We start from the raw sequence: 23,991 nt of genomic DNA on the forward strand, positions 1-23,991 counted from the left end.
AGATCAGAGGAGAATGGGCTGACTGATTCAAGCTGATATAAGAGCAACTTTGACTGAAATAACCACTCATTACAACCGAGGTATGCAGCAAAGCATTTGTGAAGCCACAACACGCACAACCTTGAGGCAGAAGGGCTACAACAGCAGAAGACCCCACCGGGTACCACTCCTCTCCACTACAAAAGGAAAAAGAGACTACAATTTGTACGAGCTCACCAAAATTGGACAGTTGAAGACTGGAAAAATGTTGCCTGGTCTGATGAGTCTGGATTTCTTTTGAGACATTCAGATGGTAGAGTCAGAATTTGGCGTAAACAGAATGAGAACATGGATCCATCATGCCTTGTTACCACTGTGCAGACTGGTGGTGGTGGTGTAATGGTGTGGGGGATGTTTTCTTGGCACACTTTAGGCCCCTTAGTGCCAATCGGGCATTGTTTAAATGCCACGGCCTACCTGAGCATTGTTTCTGACCATGTCCATCCCTTTATGACCACCATGTACCCATCCTCTGATGGCTAATTCCAGCAGGACAATGCACCATGTCACAAAGCTCGAATCATTTCAGATTGGTTTCTTGAACATGACAATGAGTTCACTGAACTAAACTGGCCCCCACAGTCACAGATCACAACCCAATAGAGCATATTTGGGATGTGGTAGAACGGGAGCTTCCTGCCCTGGATGTGCATCCCATAAATCTCCATCAACTGCAAGATGCTATCCTATTAATATGGGCCAACATTTCTAAAGAATGCTTTCAGCACCTTGTTGAATCAATGCCATGTAGAATTAAGGCAGTTCTGAAGGCGAAAGGGGGTCAAACACAGTATTAGTATGGTGTTCCCAATAATCCTTTAGGTGAGTGTATATATATATATATATATATATATATATATATATATATATATATATATATATATATATATATATATATCACATCTAATGCACAATCTCTGTCTCAAGTAAATCTGAATAGTGATTTGAGTGCTACAGGAAAGAGCCACAAGTGGCAGTGGTATTAGAAGTCTTCAGTCAAATCTTACAAGGCATTGATCTAATATGCAAGATTTGGGGGTTTCTTGGATCCGTTACATGTGCTGTCCAAGTTTCTCTCAAGTCATTACACATAAAGCCAATAATTGTGTCGAATGACTCAGAATTATGAATTACAATCGTACGTTTTTCCAAGCATCAGGTTTTTCATTGCTCACATCTTTAATGTGATCTTCAGCCATCAGTATCCTTGCATTTACCAGGCCAGACATGAACGATTTAGTATTCACAGAGACCAGAAGTTTATCTGCTGGGATGGCAGGATGCCATCGATCTTTATTGTTGACAGACACTGACACATAGGCAGACTTGGCCATAATCTTCCTCCAGTTCCCATTAACAACATAATCCAAAATATTTGCTTTGGCTTTCCGTCAGACGTTTCTTTTTCCTTTGTTTGACGCCCCCCCCCCCATCCCTATCTCCTCGGTTTGTTCCACCATGGGGAGAGAGGTAGATGCTCTAGGAAATGGACACTGCACCGGTGGTTTCTATTGGAGAGCTGAGATGGGAATCAAAATTGATTAGGGTTTGTTTGAATTTCAAGCTCAGATTAAGAATCTCCACCCTTATAGCCCTTTCTCTGTGTTTATTTTTCCATCTCTCTTGCCTAAATGATGTCAATAGAAGCCGAGCTATAGAGCTATTTATAGACTCTCCCCCTCCCATCCGAATCACATGGTTCAGAGCCGAGGCACAATGACTACCTCAAGAGAAGAGTCTGCATGAATAGAGACCGTGAATATTTATGAACGGGCAAGCTGTCACATGATGTTCCTCCTGCGTAACATGTTAAGAAAGAAAATATACTGGGCTTTCATGTGCACATCTTCTCAATATCCATTAAGTTCTCTGCCATTTATTCATCCAGTACCCCCTTCTACTAATTCATTCATTCAAAAGTTAGTTGGGACCTGAACTCATGGGTGCACCAAATGTCAGAAAAGCAACCTAAAACCCTCGCAGAGAGAATAAATCTCTCAGCTGCTGTTTTGCCCACAGCGCATGATCCTTCACGTTTCATCCTGCCCCTTGTCTCCATTCACATAGCCTATAACAAGGCTGCACAAAAGAGAGAAAGGTACTAAATTGTATTTAACATAGGCAGGGTTAACTGACATTGATGTGCAACAATTTAATCAAAGGTTATAAATCATTGAAGACATGTTGCATAGGCTATTAATCTATTTATAGTATTATGTGTATAGCCACAACAGCCACACATATGGAAACCAATTCTTTTGGGTTCCTAGTTGACATGTTAACAGTCACTGGTTGCTATATTTAGTAAGCCTGGCAGTGCTGTTACTATTCCTGGCATTGTACATGAGGGGGCGGATGGTAGTTTTTCATGAAAAAGAGGATAGCGTTCTTTTCTTGCAGTTCTTCAGCCATCCTTGTCTCGTGATGCGTGTCTGCGCAAGATGCAAACACCTCAACTTCTGCTGCAGAACAACACTGCCAACAAATGAATATGTATTGTGTGCTTCACTAAGAACTGAACCATTCTGGTTGTGATTCTGATTCACAAACCATTTGTTAATTGTTCCATTAATGGTTCTACTTTTCAAGCAGATACATTGAGGAAAGGACATTTAGACATCAGAACTGCTATTCTTATCGTGTTTACACACTTTGGATGGTCTGTTGCCAAATGATGAGATGATTTCAGACTTCATCAGTACAAACATAACAGATCAGAAATACATTCAGCGCAGATCTTGAAAAAGCTGCATTTATACAGATTTTTTAAGAGGCGGCATAAACTAGTAAATGCTTCTAAACATATATGAAACTAAAAATGTAAGACAATAAAACATTTGTATGTAATACCACTGATTACAAGAGAGCTCATGATGGGCATGTTTAACTACAACCAGCCAGTTACTACAACATAAAGACAATACCAGCTCTTACCGAATCATTAAGTGTTCCCTAAAAAGAACTTCATTAGAGTATTTGTTTGGGAATCGGACTACACTGGTGATGTTAAATGCTGATTCACTGAAAAGAATCGGTTTATGAAACTCATTCACTCGGGAATCGGACAACACTGGTCACGTTGTGTGTTTTTAATTCACTAAAGATAATTGGTTCTTAAGAGTCATTTACTCAAGAATAGGAATACACTAGTCAAGCTGAATGCTTTTAATTAGTTAAAAGAAATTGTTCTTAATAGTATTTATTATAATAATAATAATAATTAATAATAATCAGTTCATAAGAGTCATTCGCTTTTATTTAATTTGCTTTTAATTTACTTAAAATAACCGGTTCATATGAGTCATGTAATTAGAAAATAGTCTACACTGATCGCGCTGTTTTTTTTTATTTTTTAGTTATTTTTATATTTAGGCCTACTGAAAAGAACCGACACATTTGAGTCCATCTTTCACTGCAGTACCATGAACATATTGTTTGATATCGTACGCTTGTCGTTTCAGCTTGTTTGCCCACCTCTTGATTGGTCCATCGATTTATCGCGCATAGATCATAAACAGAAGGTTTCTTATTAAGTCACTTTATCTCTCTCTCAGCTGAAGAGCTAACGTACAGTGACTTATTTGGGAAATACCTAGTCACGAGCAGCCGACGCTGATAGTTGTCTGATAGCGCCACCTAGCGTTCAATGAACAGCGCGGAACGACACACCTGTTGAAGTGTGGAAAAACCCCGACAGATTTAACCCTTGAATCCGTCTACATCTTAAATACATCTCACGAGGCGGTCATTTCATCTGACATAGCAAAAATGCCTTAAATTGTAATTTGTTAATCATATTTTTAATTTAGAAGGGTCGAAATTGAGTTCCCTTATAATCTATATCTGATTAAGTTAGGGCTATTATTTTCGATTTGTCTTCCTCTATCTAAACGTAACCCTCACACAAACGTCTCGTATTTTTAGGTTTTAAGATTCATTTTCTTTCGTATTTTACCATCATTAAAGGATTTCAATGTTGGCAAAATCTCTAAATTATCATTAAAATTGATTTTTATTGACAGTTACTTATGCATCTTATTTGTGATGCATGTATAAAGCCTGTGTATTTTGGGGTGAAAAATGATTGGTAGATGCACAACACTAGAAAAGCAGAGTTCCTAAGAATTTGGACGTGTTTAGAAAAAAACAAACTAACATTAAAATGGTCTTCAACAGTTTTAAGCTCTGTAGTATCCTAAATTGTCATGTTTTGAATTTAAAGCTGCTTTTATTGGTTGCAGGCTGTTGTCTTGGATGACCATCTAGTGGCATGATTCCCTCATGGTAACTACAGTTATGACCGTTTAAAAATTAATATGCACATCAATATTGGTAGCAAATGTGTAAAATGCAAGACTCATGGCATATTTGATACAGACTAAATATTTAAACCAATATTCATATATCAACCAATGAAAAGGTGTTGAAAAAGGCAAAAAGATTTAATGCGAGTGAAAAATCTTGATTCTAATGAAAACCAACAGCTGTAATACATAAATGTCAGATTTTCTCCAATTAAAAATTTGAATACTTCCTACAAACTAATCATGCACGTTTGAAATTGAAAGTGAACTCAAATCTATGCATGCAATATTTGAAAATGATTGGGTCATTATTTTTTGTAACAGTTTGAAAAGCCAAGGCAATCCTACTCTAAAAGGACAATTTCCGTGGTATATTTTACTTAAAAATTTTTTTTTAACCCTAATTAAGTTAACAAACAAACATAGGGCATAAGAGGTGTCATACAAATTAAAATATATACGTCCTGAATTAAGAAAGTCAGCATAAGATTTGACCCACACAAGTTTGATAAAATTCAGAAGGATATTATTTTTCACTTCTTACAAATCTGTAATTTTTGATCCAACAAAAGCTCTGAAAAATTAAAAAGTTAAAAAAGAAAAGATACAAAGGATGCATGTCACCATACAAAAACTTAAGAAAAAGAAAAACACACCTCGGCAGTTTTTTTGTTCCACAAAGATGATCCAGAAAGAAAACAACCAACACATTTGTAACCAATGACAGGAGGCTGAGAACGGATTTTCAAAAACACACTCAAGAATAAAATTAAGATAAAATTTAGAGCAAAAAAAGGATGGATGGAGGGCCGTAAGATGCAGGAAGGACCAGACGGGAGAAACTCTGTCAAAGATAATGTGTTGTGGTAATGTAGTTGCATGGGTATAGAAGCATATGCAGTCCTCTTAATAAATCCGTCCTCGGCTTCGGTTGCCTCTTCCTCCGAAGCCCCGTCCTCTGCCGCCCCTGAAGCCTCCTCGTTGTTCTGATGGCACAGATGAAATCATTTATATATACAGATACTAATTCACACAGTACTAGTGATTAAGTTTTGATAAGATACTCACCGTTAGAGAAGTTCCCAATGCTGGCGCTGTATTTCCCACTGGGCGGATTGTATATCTGTCGGGCGTCCCTCCTGGGCAGATTTGTGGGAAGCTTCTTTGTTGTGGCTGTTGCCCCAATGTCCTCTACTGACTGCCTCTTCTGGCTGTAGGACAAACAGAGATCATGGCAAAACCTTTAATAAGCAGACTAAACATGATGATCTGAATGTCCAAGGTTGATCTGTACATGTACCCGATTGCTGCTGCTGCCGCCTCGGTCTTCTGCACCGGTTTCCAGGACAGAGTGACTGTGCTTTTATAGGATGGAGGGTTATGAAACAAATCCTGGAGAAGATAGAAGAAAACAAACGAGGTCAATATTTGACAAAACAGCGAAGACTTTCAAAACGGTCAGAATTCATGAATGTTACCTTGATTAAAACATTTATGTTGTTGGTGATCTTCAAAGCCACAACTTTGATTTTATTCTGTGAAGAAACAAAATTAGAATACACATCTTTCAGTATACTTGTTGACGGTTTTTCAAACTCATTAGGTAAATTGTCATATAAACACTTGGGAATTGCAGAAATAAATACCTTTACTTCTAGTAACTTTACAAAGCAAAGATCAGTGTAAAAATAATAAAAATAATACCTCCTCTGTCTTCAGTGCATCTCCAGTCTTGCCTTGCAAAGCGACTCGCAGTTGTCGAATATATACTTGGAGCCCCCGTGCAAAGTACTGTAACCTGAGAAATAAACAACAAAAATATAATACATTTAATGCACAGTTCGCCTGCCTTCCACAAAGCAATGTAATGCAATTTTTTTTAAGTCTTGTATTCTAACCAAAAGCAGTAAAAACTGACATATTGCTAAATATTACAATTTAAAAATTCTTTCTATTTTAATATAATTTAAAATGTAATTTCTTCCTGTAATGCAAAAAAGCTGAATTTCTGCATCATTACTTCAGTCGTGCTGCTTAATATTTTAGTTTTTCCAGGGTTCTTTTATGAATAGTTAAAAAGAACAGCATTTATTTGAAAAGGAAAGCTTTTGTAATGTCACTTTTGATTAATTTATTGGGTCCTTTCTGAATAAAAGTATTAGCAGTATATAGCTAAAGTATATAGCAGTAGTGTGTATTCTAAAGTTGAAAAAGTATTTGTTTTTGCTGTGGTATTTTAGGATCACGAAAGCCCATTAGTATTGGTACTACCACGTTTTTCTATATAAAGACTTCATTTGAAATGCTTTCAATAGCACTGTTGTCCTTTAGATGATTACTATGAGCTCTGACCTGATCTTGAAGTCCTTCAGCTTCTCTGCGCTGATTTTGTCGATAAGAAAGTCTGGTAGTTTTTTGCCCAGCTGATGGAAGCTGAAGAGCAGACACTCCACGTAGCTGAACTGCAGCTTGGGCTCTTCATTGGCAGCATTCTCTCCGTTCTCCTCCTCTGGAGGCAGGGGCATGAACTCCTGAAGTCATTAGGGGACAGAAAGATGCAGAACCACAGCATGAGATGAAAGCTTTCAAAATTTTTCTTTTTCGTCAGTACCTGACCAATTCATATTAGCACTTACCTATTCTATCCGTTTGTTCTCATTTATTAAAAAAAACAAAAAAACAACAAAAAGCACTTGCTATGTGTACTGTGCTAGACTGAGACTTGTCACATCACTTGAATACTGTTGCTCTCTTGTTGGTCCGATTGCTTCTGTTGTTCTCATTTTTAAGTCGCTTTGGATAAAAGCGGTTGCTAAATGATTAAATGTAAATCCTTATGCGAGGTCAGGAATATGCCTTTACCAGTAGCTTCTCAAACAGCATGTTGAGATTGACCTCCAGTTTGTCCATGTCGCCACAATACGGACTCATCTCAGCTAATAACTTTAGTACCTGTAAAGAAGAAAATATTAAGTTTATTTTCCAGCATCAAGCATGAATATCTGCGAGTGGGGAGAAATTTAATAAAGATGTGCTTTTTTTTCCCCCATGTAAAATAAAAAAAACCTATATACAAGCTTAATATGCAGAAATGATTCCATGATTCCCACCATGTGATACACACCTCCAGCTGGATGTCCAGTTCTGCTACAGGGCTGGTGAGCAGACTGAGGTTGGGCAGAACAAATTCACAGAAGTAGGTCACAAAGCGAGTGGAATGCACATTTTTCTGGAGGAGAGATGAAAAAAAAAAAAAAAAAAAAAAAAAAATGTACGCTTTGCATTATTTGGACTAGTGCTGGCGTAATATATTCTAAGAAACTGTTATAATAATATTAATAATAAAAACAAAACACAATGACAAAAAAAAAAATGGTTTGGTGAAATGTTTATATAAATACAATTCTTTAATTACATCAATTTTTTCCTTGGCACTTATTTTTTATTTTGTAAACAATTAATTCAGACATCCAAGCGTTTGTCAGAAAGTGTCAAATTTAACAGCTGAATATTACTGGAGAAATATTATAATATTATTGCAGACTCACAGAGAAGAGTGGTAAGGCCTGGCGTGTGCACTGCAGGAGCCGGTCGACGCTGTCTGTATCTGCAGGGTTCAGCGCCTGCTCCAGAAATGCCTGCTCCACCACCAGCTCCACCAGCTGTTGCCGCCCACTCACAGTCTGCATGTTCTTCAGCCCGGACAGGATACGCATCAGGAGCACAAACTCCTCCCCCGTCACATCCTCTAGGACCTAAGACAATCAGAAAGAGTGACAGTTCAAGTGTGAGAACAACTCAATGCAAAATAAAAAAATAATAATAAATCATGTGGTGCAACAAAACAGAAATAATACAGAGGACCCCAACAGATCCTTTCGACTGTGTCAAGATCTCTTAAAAATATAATTTGATAAGACAAGGTTGGGTCAGGTTGTGAAATGTCATATGGTACGACTCTCCAAAAACTGCCATTTTGACAATTAATATTTCATATGTTCAAGAACACAAATACTTTTTGATGGTTATGCCACAAGGAATTTTTATAGGAATAAATTTAACCTTTTTAGTTTTTCAAAATCAATATAAAACCAATGTAAATACAAAAAGCACATTATGAACTTTAAAATTAAAAATAGGATGTTTCTAATATTACAAATGATTTCTATTTTTTTTTAAAGCTGTTATTAAAAATGTTCGATTCACAAAAAAATGAAATATTATATATATATATATATATATATATATATATATATTATATATATATATATATATATATATATATATATATATATATATATATATATATATATATATATATATATATATATATAAATAAAACACTATGGTTTTCACAAAAACGTAAAACTTTTTTCAACATTGATAATAAGACATGTTTCTTGAGCAGCAAATCAGCATATTAGAATGATTTCTGAAGGATCACATGACCCGGAAGACTAGTTGCTTTGCATCACAGGAATAAATTACATAGAAAACAGTTATGATGACTGGAAATAATATTTCACAATATTACTGTTATGAGCACAAGAGACTTCTTCCAAAAATATATTATTCTTTAAAACCCCTAAACTTCTGAATGCTAGTGTATGCGTGGAAAACAGAAATATGAATGACACCTTTTTTGTCTCTATGAAGATGTAATCCTCCACCTCTTTTGTCATCGTGTCATCTGGCATGGTTTTCAACTTAGTAGAGAGAAACTTAATCGCTCTTTCTCGAACAACATCTTCTCCCTGCAGGATCTGACTGAACAAGCCTCCCAAAGTTCCTGTAAAGAAAGACGACAGGGTCAAAGAGGACAAATAACTAATCATGACAGACACAACACAGAAACAGTCGGTATTTTTGTATGTAGAATTAACAGAAAACACATTCTACCCATAAAGCATCGAGGGTATAATGAACGTGGATACCTTTTGCATCAATTTTGAATATAGAGATCAAAGCTGTGATGACTTGATTGAACTCAGCAGAATCATCTAGAAGATATGAGAAGAAACTACTATGATCAAACAGTTGGAAAAACAGTATGTAGTTTAGTTGCACTAGTTTATTAACACTGCCTATAAACCAGGTGCTTGGTAGATGTGAGACCTGTCTGCAGCAGCTGTGTGAGGATGTCTGCGACTCTGGGTAAGTTCTCTCCTGATGCGAATCGGGGCAGTTCTTTGATAGCCTGCCTTCTGATCTATAATCAGGAAACCAGGAAAGACGAACCAACAATGTAAAGATTAGTTTTCCGATTTCACACCCACAACATACAATTCTCTGACATGCGGATGATGATTTACTCACAGATACATCCTCATCCTCACACAGATCAAGCTGTGCGTTGATGGCTGCATCGGCTAGCTCTGGAAAACTGCTGAAAAATTTGGGAATGAACTGCGCAGCCAGTCGCTTCTCCTTTGGACCTCCTTTAACGCCATCCAGAATCACCTGATACGCATCCTTGTGCTGAAAAACAATTTAAATTAAAAATAGATCAAAATAAGTGACATTTCACGATAATAATAAACCTAAATATTTATTATAATTAACATTACTACCTTTAATGCTAGCAATGATTCTTTAAAATGTTAATTTTTAATAACAAATTCAATATATTTGATACAAAAAGTATTAAGTTACAATAGTTTTTTTTATTTTTGCCCACCAAGAGTGCATGCACTTGAACAAAAATACAATAAAAAGAGTAACACTGTGTGAAATAATATTACAAATTAAAATAACTATTTTCCACTTGAATATATTTTAAAATGAAATTTATTCCTGTGATGGCAAAGCTGGATTTTCAGCAGAATTATCAATATTTTCACAAAAAACATTTTCAACTTTGATAAGACCCATTTCTAATCATCGTGGACCAATAATAATTTAGTTTGCCATCATATGAATAAATTACTAAAAAATATATTAAAATAGAATACAGTTCTCTTTAATAGTTTTTCTGTCATTTTGATAAAATAAATGCAGTCTTGGTAAGCATAGAAGACATAATTATTACAAAATTTTGACTGGCAGTATATAGATAGATAAATTGATGAACCGTAAAATAAATAAAATGCATATTAGAACACATAAACAGGTACTATTTAAATATATAACTTGATAAAATATAAATATCAAATGATATATTAAATTTAACAATATTACACAACATCTGAACATAAAATCAGATGAATGCACACAAAATAAGTAAAACGCTAGAATATTTGTATCATGTAAATTCACGCATCCTTCCTAGTGGAAGCGGTTAATAATTCATCAGTATCTCTGCGCAGGATTGCGGAAATTCACAAACGCATTACGTCCACAGCGTAACATTAGCCTTGCTAAACGTGAGAGCTTATCTTTAACAAACCTCAAATTTATATAACTAACGTATTTCATCAGAAACAGACAGAATAAACCCTTTCTGCTTAAACAGTTGCCCTCAAAGCTTGCATTTGATCCCGTTTACTTATTTACTCAAACCCCCACACATCTCTGGTCAGTTATTAGCGCTAATGTGCTCGTGCGTTAGAGGAGGCCGCGTAGATACACTACAGGCTTTCGATGAATAAAAGCCCACCGAAACTGAATATCCAATGAGCAGTTATCCTCTAGGCGGACAACATAGAGATACGAGACATTGTTTACTTTGCTTAGATCCTCTTTCGCGTCGGCGAGGATGCCGTAGTTACGGTAGAGGTCCTCCACTGTCGCCGCCATCAGCGTGTCTGACTTCACCGGGGGTTCAGTGAATAACGGCAGCCCTGCTGCTCCTCCAGCGACACTCCTGCAGTATCCGCTCGAAATGTCTTCAAACGCGACACGTTATTAAAGAACAGAGGTGTTGTGGGATGTTATATTGGAAGCGACGGTTGCTCTCGCGTGCAGTTTGCCAGCTTGGGTTTGTTGCTCTGTGCGGCGGCGGGATGAACGTCTACTTCGGCGCTTTTGGGAGATGATTGACAGCGTCATTGGTTAAGAGCGCCATCTGCTGGATCGAGTGCCCCCCCCCCCCCCATTGTCCTTATCAATTTTACATCGTAAAATATAGTAATTACAAAGTAATATAATATAATATAACAAAGATATAGTAATTGTAGTGACCTATGAAGAATAAAAACGCCACTAAACTTAATGGGCTGTTTTATTTTTAATTATTAAAACAAATAATAATAATAATAATAATAATAATAATAATAATAGACAAAATGCAATAAGGACAAAATTTACTCCTACTCTACTCTTAAAAACAGAAATGTAAGAAACAGAAACTAATATTTATTGACTCTGAGTTGCAATCAAGTAAAACTTCCAGGAGATGGCAATAAAAGACCAGTCATTTTTTCTCTTCTTACTTCCCATGTAACCTGCAGCTGCCCAATTTTCCTCTTCTTTATAGCAAAGCCTTACTGAACTTATCACCTCAAATTAGATTAGAGTGAACTTCCTTCCATTGGCAGCCAGAAGAGGAACTTCCTAAATAGGTCCTGCTCCTCCTGCCAGATCTAATAGAAAAAAAAGGTAGCTAATATTTACACACATTTGTTTTTCAACAGCCTATTTTTTTATCATTAAGATTCGTTTTCAATTGTGACATTATTTTCACAAAAGTTTAGCACATATTCACTCCAAATTCTTAGAACTTCATTCAAAATTAAGTCTTAAAATATGCAAATTCCAAAAACAACCAAGTTTAGTTAATAAAATAAAATCCAAAAACGCAAACAAAACAATATCTTTGATAAACACATAACCGTCTGCTCTTTCAGACTCACCAAAGTCAAAAGGCCTATAGTACACTCGAAATAAAGCTCTTTGTCAGCTCACATGCTTAAACACTGCCACAAAGGTTTTCTGAGGTGATGTTGATTTGGAAAACAGCATCTAAAGCGCCTTAACAGCTAATCTGCTAAAGGAAATCTAAACTGTAGGCCAGGGCCACAAAGAAATGTTCATGTGAACCTCTAAAGACATCTACTCAAACCTTAGACATACAGTCCTGTGCTATACAGAGGAAATAAACAGTCCAATGCAAAAATAATCTCAAAACCACTTTCTTCATTACTTCAAAAAATAGAAATTAAAAAAGGTACACACACACACACTTTTACTTTATCTTTAGTTATCTAAATGACAACATTACATAGACTTCTATTGTTTTTATATACAGATATACACTTTTTAACCCAACCCTACACCATTTTTACAACTGCAAAAAAACCTTGTTTACTTTATCTTTTTATCAGTTTTACAAACAAGGACATCCCTAAATGAAGGTTTGTGGCAATTTTGTCAGGTTTTGCTCACTTTTGGGTACACATTTGTCCCCAAAATATGGTTAAGTAGGTACACACACACACACACACACACACACACACACACACACACATGCACACATTAAATAAATTTTCTTTTTAATTATTTTAAATGTATTTTTTAAATATTACAATTCCATAAAACTAAATATTCATAAAAAGACTAAAAATCCTATTTTCTTCACGTCAGCATGTTTCGTTTCAACTACAAAGACATGAAACCATAAGATCGCTTAAGAAGTTGAAGGTAAAGACATTAATTGTGTGGAAGTTAGTTTAGTGATCATATGTGTCTCAGTATGGCTTCTGCTGTACCTTTGTAAGCCGCTCTCTCACCTGCATATTTTCACACCGCTTTACCACTTCCATGACAGAAAGACGTGTGACTCTTTTGCCCTGCTTTACAAGAATGGGCTGAAGTAAAACTTCTTCAACCACACTCCAAGCTCATAAAAACAGGCTAAACTGACAGGCCAAACAGTATTTAGCACACAAAACAGCTCACATTTCCACAGCAGCAGAGTCATATTGTATTAAGCGGACACGTTCTAGCTTGTCTCAGTTATCGTAACTTTACAAGATCTCAGTGGGCGCTTTGAGAGCATGAGAAAGAGTTTTTTTTTAACTAGTTAGGCCACACTTCATCTCTGCAGTGCTTTGCCCTTGAAGGATTTCCACACCACCTGGCCGGGAGTCAAAAAAGACCGGTTCACGGCAGAAAGTCTTCGGTGTCCTTCTGCTTTCTGTCTTGGTCATCCTGGCTGCGCTACTGACCTCCACTTCTTCTGAACACATCCTGTTTTTCATGGACAGGAGCTGGATGTCTGAATGCACATTGGCGACTGTGTGGCGTCGCACACCGCCAGTCCTTTCCAAATAGGCTTCACCCTCGTGTTCGATTAGAGGTGCCAGGAAAGACTCGTGGGCAAAATGTGTCACCATGATCTCAGGTTGACTGAGGTGTGGCGTGTCGACCAATCTCAAGCCTTCCAGACGATCCTCTGCGGAGGAAGCGATTATGATGCCGGTTAGATTTAATGCTGACTACAACATGCAGAAGTTGATTGAAAACACAGAGTTATTGTATGTGTGCATTGAATTGTTAATGCATTTTTTATATTTTAATTGACCCAGACAAAGAAAGATAATCCTGTCATTGACCCACAAACCAAAAACAAGGAAAAGCATAAAATGATTGACCACCTGAAGAGAAATCGTTAGGATTCATGTTGAGGTAGTTACTCAGGTAGGGAGATATAACCATTTCCACTAGCCTCTCGAGTAGGAAGTACTCCTGCGTAGGACCATTAGGCTCATGAATGCCCTGCTCCAAGAAAAACAAAACACAAAACATGAAAATAAGGATTCAAAGCAAAGAGGTGGCATTCAGTGCCGGTGGATGAATAGTTAAATATCTGGGTTCAATCCCAAGACAGATGACAAGTGGGAGTAAATGAGGAACGGATGACGCATCAGTGAGCTTCATCACCATTAAGCCCTTAAGCAAGACACTGTATCCCTGTGGTACTCAGCCTTGTTCTGGAACAAAGCTGACAAGCTTCTTTTGTATGGAGAAGCCATATTTGATAAATGAACGCTGGGTCAAGGTGCCTGATTTCATGGAGGCTCTTCAAATCTCATCTGAGATTACGGAAGCACAAAGCAGATCCGATATGTTCCCACACCACATTCAGGGAATGCTCTCCTAACGCTCATTTATCTTCATATCTCTGCTTCATATTCTCACCTGTGCATTAACAACATATTGCATATGTATGCGTTACATTTATGTCTCAATAGTTGATTTTTATTAAAATAATATATACACTATTATAGTATTTTTTCGATTTTAAATTTAGCTTTTATTTAGCTTAGTTTTTTTTTTGTTACATGCTTATCATATTTCATGTATCTCTATTTTTTTTATTTTAGTTTTAGTTAGTTTAGTACTTCAATTTCAATTTGTTGTATTTTATATCAATTAATTGCAAAAGGCAAAAATTTGACATTTTCAGGATTTGGAAGTTGAATTTTTCTTTTTTGATTTTTACATTTTTTTAAATTATTTTATTATTTAATTGTACTTTAGGTTAACAATACAACACAGATATGAAGGTCAGGCCTATATACCTTTTTGTATATAAACTTTCCGATATACAATTTTCATAATTTATCCGGACCAGATTTTCAATCTTAAAATATAATTACATTTTTAGAATTATCAGGATGTGAACAGAGATATAATAAACACCAAAAATATTTATATTTAATATTTATAGTATGAAAAATATTTATTTATAACTGCTGGATGTGTTCACTTTTTATCTATTTTTTTATTTTTATGAAAATGATACATATATATATATATATGTATATTTAAAATGATAAAATAATATTTTCTGTTCAAACCACTAAATTCATTTGAGCACTTTTGTCAAATAAAATGCTAGTTATACCATTATCAGGATGTATAAAATGTAATATCCATCACAAAACTACAGATGTGGTGGAAATGTTCATGATGCGTCATAAAATCAGACATTATTAGAGCACAAATGACCTCCAGAGAGCTCACCTGCAGGATCAGCAGCATCTGTGTGATTGGCGGAGGATATGAGGAGCCCTGAAACATGTTCTCCACAGGAAGCTTCAACAGAACCATGTTCCTGAAGCCTAGCAGAGCCATCTGCCTCACAGTCAACTCCTGACCCTAAACCAGCCAAAAAAACACCAATCACCATAGTGTCATTAACTCGACGCCAACCCACTACCTTGAATGGTAGGTGAGATCATTTTAATACCTGCACGGGATAGAAAATAGCTTGAAGAGTTGGCAAGATGTCTGTGAAAAACCTCACCCACATCTCAGACAGCGCTTGAAGACGGCTTTCATCTGGGCATGAGAAATGACACAAGAATGCAAGGAGCGATTCAATTACATCTGTTAGAGATCACGCAGGCCATGAAATGCACCAGTAAGACCTATAAAATGGGTTAAGCACTCACCGTTATGAAGCTGAATCTTCTCCAAAATATCCATCAGACCCTTATTCAAGAGCTGATCCTGGATGAAATGAGTGATGCAAGTACTTAAAGGAATATTCCAGGTCAATAACAAGTGAAGCTCATTTGACAGCAAGTGTGGCTTAGTGTTGATTAGCACAACAAAAAAAAATTCCACTTGTCCCTCTATTTTCTTAGAATGAAAGTGAATTTGTAAATGTAAATACTTCTTTTTTCAATAGTATAGCCACAAGATATGAACAATGTGAGAGTTAACATCATATAGTGTGAAAAAAAAAGCTTAGTAACATTTTGCCATAAACCATAAAATTTTTTACCTGAAAGTACTCCGTGATAAAGGATCCCAGTTCAGTCCTCAAAAGCCACCTGATAAAACGGTTAAAAGCTCAGTTAGTCACACATACCCTCATAAACATTTACTTTAGAACTCACCACCACAAAGCTAGGGTGCTGTGAGTTGTTGAAATTTGCTTGCGATGTGTTACTATGTGGTTGTTAGTGTATTGTGGGTCACTGCCTACTGGCCCGAGTCAAAAATCTCTTATCTTGAATTGAGATCAGTGTATAGGAAGTGAATCTAGTACATGGCTGTGGATCTCTTTATTACTTTCTTACCTTATGCTTTCATTCAGGGTATACAGCTCATTGGCTTGTAGCCCACCACCCTGGAAGACTTTAATTACAGCTGTTTGAACACTGCAAAAACAGAAAAGACTCAGTTTGTGGAGAAATCAGGAAACTAGTCCTCATTCAAGTGGCCTGACCGCTGATTTGCAAGCTAAGAAAATTCTATGCAAAACATCCCTTTATATGCATAAAGACTCTGCAAAAACATGTCAGAATCCAGCAATATCACCTGCATCAGGGAAATTCTCTGTTTTAATGTCTCTAGTCAGCATTTTTGTCCACTTGCCAGCAAACCTTCATTGCCTGTCGACCAACTGACCACTTTAGACTAACATCCTGCTCTACACTTCCTGAGAGACGGGTAGCAGAGGTCCCATTTCCATAAGGAAGTTGTAAAGGCAAAAGTTGCTGTCTGCTTTATTCTCTAATGCTTAAAAATGTGTCTCTAAGGGGGTTTTCCCTGAAGACTAAATATGGCAACAAGCAAAGTGTGAAATCACTTATAAAAAAGCAAGGTTTCACTTCTACTGTACAGTGACTCCTAACATCATTCTTGACTCTGAATGTACTCAAAAACAAACAAACATTCAAATAAACAAAAAACAATACAAAAATACATTTCATGCATTTTTACAATGACTTCTACAGTCACCTCGACACTTTAGAATGTTTTTAATTTCTGAATTAAAACTCATTTTGATGGTTTTTTTTTTTTGTGGAGCCATTTAGTCCAAAAATACCAACTACTTTTCTTATATCATAATGAAAAAAAGAAAAGACAAAAAATAAAGTTCTCATTAAAGAATAAAATTGAAACGAAATATATATGTGTGTGTGTGTGTGTCTGTGTGTGTATAAAAAATATTTAATGGCTACAGTATTTATTACTATATTAGAAACTTTTGCCCACCAAATCAAAGTACAAAAAATGAAACTTTATCTTTTTTTAATGATAAGATAAATTTAGTTCATGTTGTAAAATGTCATATGGTGTGACTACCCAAAAGTGTAATATTATTTATGAATTAATAATGCATGATATTTGTTTTAAAATAAATTGGTCCTTGAAACATTTTGAAAATAATGATTAAGATGTATTACTTGATGTTTACTGGACAGTCAGCTGATATACATTTTTCTTGAAAATGGTATATTTGAAACCAACATTGAAACAGAGTACATTTCTAATAAATTGCCAAATGTGTATTTAAGACAATTTAAGTTTAATTCAGGTTGTAAAATTTAATGTGGTGCATGGTGTCCAAAATAATAATATTTATAAAATAATTATTCATGCTATTAATCAAAAATAATTCACCTTGACAAAATATATTTAAAAAACATTTTTGGAAAATAATGATGTGTTCACATGTATTCAAGGTTTAAGGAAAATATGGTTTTACGTTTTACTTGATGGTTACAACACATTACATTTTTAAAGTCAAATATATTTTTATCTTGAAAATAGTAGGTTTTCAAACTCACTTGAACTTGCCACATGTTTTTTTTTTTTTTTTTTACAAGATAAGCTTAGTTCAGGTTGCAAAAACTTCCCAAAAGCATTAATATTTATGAATTATTACATCATGATATATGGTACAGTGCAAAGTACTGTTGTCAGACTGGATTATTACAGTGAGATTTTAGCACAGTACTGTTTGTATAAACAAAACTGACTTAGAATAATTTAATTTATTTATTAATAAAATAAATTTAAATAATTAAATAATGAGAGATTTGTCATCTTTGGAGAAACTTTCCCTTTAAAAGAATCTCTGCTATGTCTATAGAAACCCCTAAAATCTCATGGCAATTAATGAAACAATGCCTTTTCTCTCTCTCTCATCTTTGGGAAAGGGAACCACCCACCTGTTCCAAACACTGGCGTTGGACAGCTGCAGTGTTGGCGAGCTGGCATGAAACCGGGCGAGGTCGGACAGCACAGGCGAGCTCATGAAACGGGGTCTGGGCTTTCGGAATGACCCCATGGCTCAGATGTAATGAGGCCAGGCACGTGCTAGAACGAATGTCAGAGATGAAAAGTCACGTCACAGGCAAAATCTCCCACAAGGTACACAAGGTGACGCAAAGAATACATGAAACAACCGCAAAAGGCAGTTGTTTACATGGTTCAGCTGAGTTGACTCATTTTTATCGATGGCTGTGTCATAATGAAAGCCACACAGAACATCTATGATATAAACAAGTACACTTCCTTTCATGTGCAGCCTGACATGAGACTTCCTGGTGAACTTATGGCTGCGCTACACTCACAGAAGTATCTGATAATCGCAAAAAGGCAGTTAGGATGCAGTTAACCAGATGCGTGTATCAGATGCTGACACATTCAAACAGCACTCATCTTAGCTTCCTTTGCACAAATGCTTCCCAGAATTCTGACTCAAGCTGATCTCGTCCACAAGCTGCACTCTTGACGGCATCACAACTTGATCCCACACACATCTGATACCAACTGTAAACTTACATATTTATCCCATCTGCCTAATAATAGGTTCAGTCAGTTCCCACACTGACAAAAAAAAACTGTAGCAACGACAACTACGTTGCCAAACAATGTCTCCAATTATAGGCTGCCTTTGTAAAGCCTATGATGGGTTAAACTGGTATTTTATCCGCCCAGCAAAAAGATGGCAATATCAGATGGCGCCCTGAATCAGTTCCATTTGCTGAAAGAAAATGAGCTCATTCACAGTCTAACATTTGCATCAATCATGAATGAAAATTTGATGCATCCATACTCACCATCTGCTAATTAGGAGGCCAAAAACAAGTCAGACTCCCACTGGAGTTGATTCACTCTATGCATACTTTGCATGGATTGAGCTTACTGGTCATAAATCACACTAACTAAGACGTCACGTTTCTGCCCGGCTCCTTAAATGTAATCTCATTCTTTCAGTTCTGGTGTATTCATTGATTCACCAAGTGCTTTGGTGAATTAGGACTTGGGTTTTCTGGAGAGATGGTTGACTGGTGAACTTCAAGTAACAGACATAAGCAAGTACTCAATCCAGCTAGGTAATGCAATTAAGGCTGCAGCATCTCAAAGCATGACCCGGGGAGAGTAAACAGCCTCATTTATCATCCATGTTCAACTGCTGAACTGGCTTATGTACAATTAAGTGGACTCTCAAAGTCAACGTCAACTTTTGAAAGGGCCTTTTACACTGAGAACAAGAACTATAACTATGTGTATGCTGATGTAATTATCATTCTAAAGTCTCGTTCTAAAAGACCCATTATAATAGACAAAGTTTAAATAATCATTCTAATTCTGTCAGAACAGTTAAGTCCAGACTCAAATGGCAGACTGAAAGCTCATGCGGGTTGCCAGATTACGGACACGCAACTGGAATGAGCACAACTGACAAGAGAAGGTGATGAACCATACACTGAAATTGAAGGAAGTTGTTTTAATACGCTAGGCTGTCGAGGATTTTTAGGTTGGGTAGAATCATAGATCTCTGAATCGGTACGTTTTCTGGCATCCATGGCTGCTCTACATTGTGTTTTCAGTGATCTGGCAACCAAGGGAGTCAAAATAATATTGGGTAAATGGGCAGTGGACAGAATCACACAGACCAAAACAACAACAGACATTCTGACACGAAATGCACATTTCAAAGAATAACTAGCTGTGATTGTTTTTCTTAGAAACAAGTATGTGCCCTCAGCATGTTTCCTAAATATTGGCGAACATATTATGGTATTTTTATGCTTCAGTACAATCAGTTCTTTCCAACTAATTAAAAATAACAAGTGACCCAAAAGTTAAAATTCTGTCATATTAACTCACCAACGTATCATTCCAGACCTGTATAACTTTTTATGACATTGCTATTTTGATGATGATATTTTTGTACATACACAAAGTATTTGGCGTCCAAAATAAAACTGGTCCCCGTTGACCTTCATAGTATGGATATTGAACAATTAGACAATTTTCTAAATGTTTTTTTTTTCTTGTTCCACAGAACAGCACAGGGGTGAGTAAATGATGTGAATTTTTGGTGAACTACCCAGTACTTATAAAATGCAAAAATGGTTTCCCCCAAAGTACATATAAATTAATGCCTAAAAACGTTGTCTAGTTAGGTAGCTCACTATTTTTTTAAGCACAGCGAATGAATCATTCCAGTTGTGTCGTGGAATCATCTACAGCTGGGTTCTGCAACTATAAAAATTAGCTTTCTATAATAATAACATTCATTAAGAACAGCACTATTACATTATATCCATTAGTTACAAGGTTAGAAATTATTAATTCATTAGTCATTAAGTTATACAGGTTTAATTTCTCCTCTCTACAGACTTGAGTAGGTTATCCTCAGGGACCTCCAGTGTCTACAAGTCGAGCTGCTTCTGAGTAAATGTTTCACTTACCAGCTTGTTCTTCTCAGTCCTAACTGAGAGTTAGTTTGAGCACATTGTAATTTCCGTGTCCGTTCTCACACATTGAAACGCTCCGTGCAACTTCGACAAACGCTCCCGTAACAACCCATATGCTGCTCTTAAAAACAAAACTTCAACCCTCAAGCGCTGTTTGTCAAGTAGCTATTCATCGGCTGAGACAAGAAGTCATGATGCTCCGCTGTGGGCGGTCCATGGGAGGAGTTTGCTGCAACTGTTTCACACATGCAACAAGTGCGTAGTCCGAGTCATTTTCGCGAACCGGTTCTTTCGAACAGCTCGGTTCAAAAACAGAACGGTGATTCTTTTCCGACATGACGTTATTGCTCCGTCACGAGCAGCACATTTAACTGTTTAAGTTTCCCGTCAAAGTCCCTGTTCAGCTCATAAACAAACTCAAAGTCATTTAGAAACAATATATAATCTATAAATAATATTATAAAGATATAATTCATTCAAAAAGAATGCAAAAAAAATGGCTTGTAGAGAGCCAAATTTGTGGGCACTAATGTTTTTATGTGTGTATTTAAATATTATATAATTTTTATATGAATTGTACTTATTAACCATAATGTGTTGTATGCAATTTTATTTTTATTATTATTTGTGATTTCGTACTTGTGATTATTTTTAAAGGTTGTCTTGTTTAAATCTGGCTGGGGGACTACCGATGAAAATTAGCACTTTTGAGCTAACTCGGGTACATTTACATTGTTTTAATGTTTATTAATGTACACTGTCCCCTTTCAAATAAAGAAATTACAAATTAATGCATTTAGAGCGTACACTAAACGATATAAAAACTAATTAAAAGTTCTGACAATTCATTTTACATTTCTCTGTTTTATTGCGTTGATAAGTGTTATAAAATCATATTTATTAGTAGTCCTACGTTTTATTACATCGGTTAAGTTATTAATTAATTTAAAAAAATGTTCCTGTCAGGCAAATCTCAGCATCTCTCCTACCAGCTCACACGAAACTGACAAACAGACGAATCGGGTAAATAAAGCAGTTGATTCTGTGGTTTTGACTCGAGAACCGTATAGAACAACTGAGTCAGATCTTCATCGGTTTTGTGAACCGATTCACTAAAAACAAACTCGAAAGATTCATCCACTATTCGGACACGAGTGTTCAACAATCTGGGTTTGATGTGCGGCTGGCACGCATCGCCGCTGTTTGCCCGAAATTGGACCAGAATTTACCATGTTCATAAGCTACTCTATGATTTCCCTTAATCCCCGAGCATCTTCACTATGTATTTAAGTTCAAATGAGCAGTCCAAGACGACACGTTGACCAATTTTCTTTAGACCGTGTAAGCTTTTTTTCCCCTAAGAAGATGCTCACCCGCATATTGAATTTAGAAATGTAATTAAAGATTTGACAATGACATGATCATCTGCCCAATACTGCAAAATGAATTTCTGTGCTAGATCCTCTAGAGGGCAGTATTGCACTGCTCCTGAGTATTAGTTGCATTTAACGCATTACAATTTCTCAACACGTTGAAAAAGGGGGAATAAATGCATTTTTTTTCTCTTTTCCTTTTTTTTCTGATTTACCATTGAAGCATCGATCTGCCTTCAAAGGAAAACGTAACATACGGTTAGCATATGCAGGCGTTGGATTATTTATTTTATTTTTTATTTATTTTTAACATTTTTTAACAACAAATTGTCATTTGTTAAACCTTTATAAATGTTGATTGTCAGACTCAAAAGGTCAAACCAAATCATATAATAGATGTTTTATTTTATAATCCCTTTTTCCACCTTTTGCAACGCAGAAGTAATTTTCTGTGAATGTGCAAGACTTAACATTAGTGTTTACAATTAAAATTTAAACATAGCCTACCAGTTTGAAAATATCAAGCAGCAAACAAGCTGTTTTGCATAGCAAAAAATAACTGGAAGCAAATGAAGCCTTGCACATTCATGTTACAAATACTGTTTTTTTTTTATACCAATCAATAAACATAAAAAAAGATAAAAATAAAAATAATTTATAATTATTTACAATTCATAATTAAATACATTTCACATCTAGCCACAACTACAACTAAATGCAAGCAAATAAGTGCAACAATAAACTAAAATAAAAAATTCACCTTTTGGTCAGGCAATGGACAATAATTGTCTAAACCAAGTAGTTGCTGTTCTCTGTGACCGGTGGTGCTCTCATTAGTTTTGGCAAGGCCTTCCCAAAAGTGGCCGGGACACAGGAGTACCATTGACCTTGACGGTAAGAGTACAAACACTAATAAGAGACGTTCCCATGCTTGTCTACAGCTCTGACCTGATCAAACAAAGGGGAAGTGGTCCAAAAATAGACTGCACACATTAATGAGTGATCTACAGGTAGCAAAGGCGGTGCTCTTTGTTTGTTCTTCACTGAAGGTGTGGATTTATATGTCCTGCTGGGAATTCAGAATGGGCTTATGGTTGAAATAATGAAGATTTGTCTATTTTGACCTGCTGTTTGGAACACTTACATCTGGAAATTGCTCTCCGAGGCTGATCCTCAACCTTCTCCCTTTGAAATTGAAATTCTTGACATGATCCCTTTGAGAAAGTAAGAATCTAGGAGATGTGCCTGCCCAAAAAAACAACAACAAAACTGCTTTGAGAATAAGACAAAACTGCTCATGTTCCAAGCCCTCCGCGGGCAAGAAGAAAAAGTGGCAAATTCAAGCAACAATTAATTTGCACAATATAATCCACTTCTATTCCCTGCCAGCAGGATTTATGCCAACTCTGCACATGAGAGCCATGAGGCTCTCTCTGAGCAGGAACAGTTTCATCAGCCCTCCATGATTGATGAGGAGGGCAATGAATCTCTGGAGCAACAAGGCAGAAACAGCCTTTCCCTCTCTCACAGTCCCTGTCACCTCTGTTTCCCTGGTGATTTCCTGATTCCTGCTCATCTTCTGCTCTCGTCACTCTACGTCATTTCATTCTGGCCTGCTCTTTTTCTTGTCTGGGCCATTGAGCTTATAGCATATTGTCTTATTTACAGTACATGGATAACAGATCTAGTTGCTGAAATAATTGTTGTCAATCATACTAAATGTATGACACAATGTCATAATGTAATAGGGGGCGTTATTCATTAAGAAAAGGATTTAAAGGCATGCAGAAAGCAATTTGTTCCTTATTTTAAAAGTTTTATAAACCAAAACAATTAATCGTTTACCCCACACGGGACAGCCATTTTGAAAGCACTCACTCAGCC

The 23,991-nt window shown here is 36.3% G+C and overlaps 2 protein-coding genes across 2 annotated transcripts; both read right to left on the minus strand.

The window, feature by feature from the left end:
* Positions 1-4,459: 4,459 nt before the first annotated feature.
* Positions 4,460-11,078, minus strand: LOC113066940 (apoptosis inhibitor 5-B-like). Its single transcript, XM_026239080.1, has 14 exons — positions 11,007-11,078; positions 9,660-9,821; positions 9,459-9,552; positions 9,278-9,343; positions 8,981-9,132; positions 7,892-8,098; positions 7,468-7,572; positions 7,206-7,295; positions 6,696-6,874; positions 6,048-6,141; positions 5,822-5,878; positions 5,644-5,735; positions 5,412-5,554; positions 4,460-5,329 (listed from the first exon to the last, which is right to left on the minus strand). The coding sequence occupies exons 1-14, from the start codon at positions 11,076-11,078 to the stop codon at positions 5,250-5,252; spliced, it is 1,593 nt and encodes a 530-aa protein (XP_026094865.1). The 3' UTR covers positions 4,460-5,249.
* Positions 11,079-12,458: 1,380 nt separating this feature from the next.
* Positions 12,459-20,972, minus strand: prr5l (proline rich 5 like). The gene is made up of 9 exons (XM_026239081.1): positions 20,729-20,972; positions 18,194-18,341; positions 16,313-16,393; positions 16,015-16,063; positions 15,680-15,737; positions 15,475-15,566; positions 15,249-15,383; positions 13,877-13,997; positions 12,459-13,674 (listed from the first exon to the last, which is right to left on the minus strand). The coding sequence occupies exons 2-9, from the start codon at positions 18,310-18,312 to the stop codon at positions 13,295-13,297; spliced, it is 1,035 nt and encodes a 344-aa protein (XP_026094866.1). The 5' UTR covers positions 18,313-18,341; positions 20,729-20,972; the 3' UTR covers positions 12,459-13,294.
* Positions 20,973-23,991: the final 3,019 nt, after the last annotated feature.

The sequence above is a fragment of the Carassius auratus genome, chromosome 50 (genome assembly GCF_003368295.1).
Source record: "Carassius auratus strain Wakin chromosome 50, ASM336829v1, whole genome shotgun sequence".
Lineage (NCBI taxonomy): Eukaryota > Metazoa > Chordata > Actinopteri > Cypriniformes > Cyprinidae > Carassius > Carassius auratus.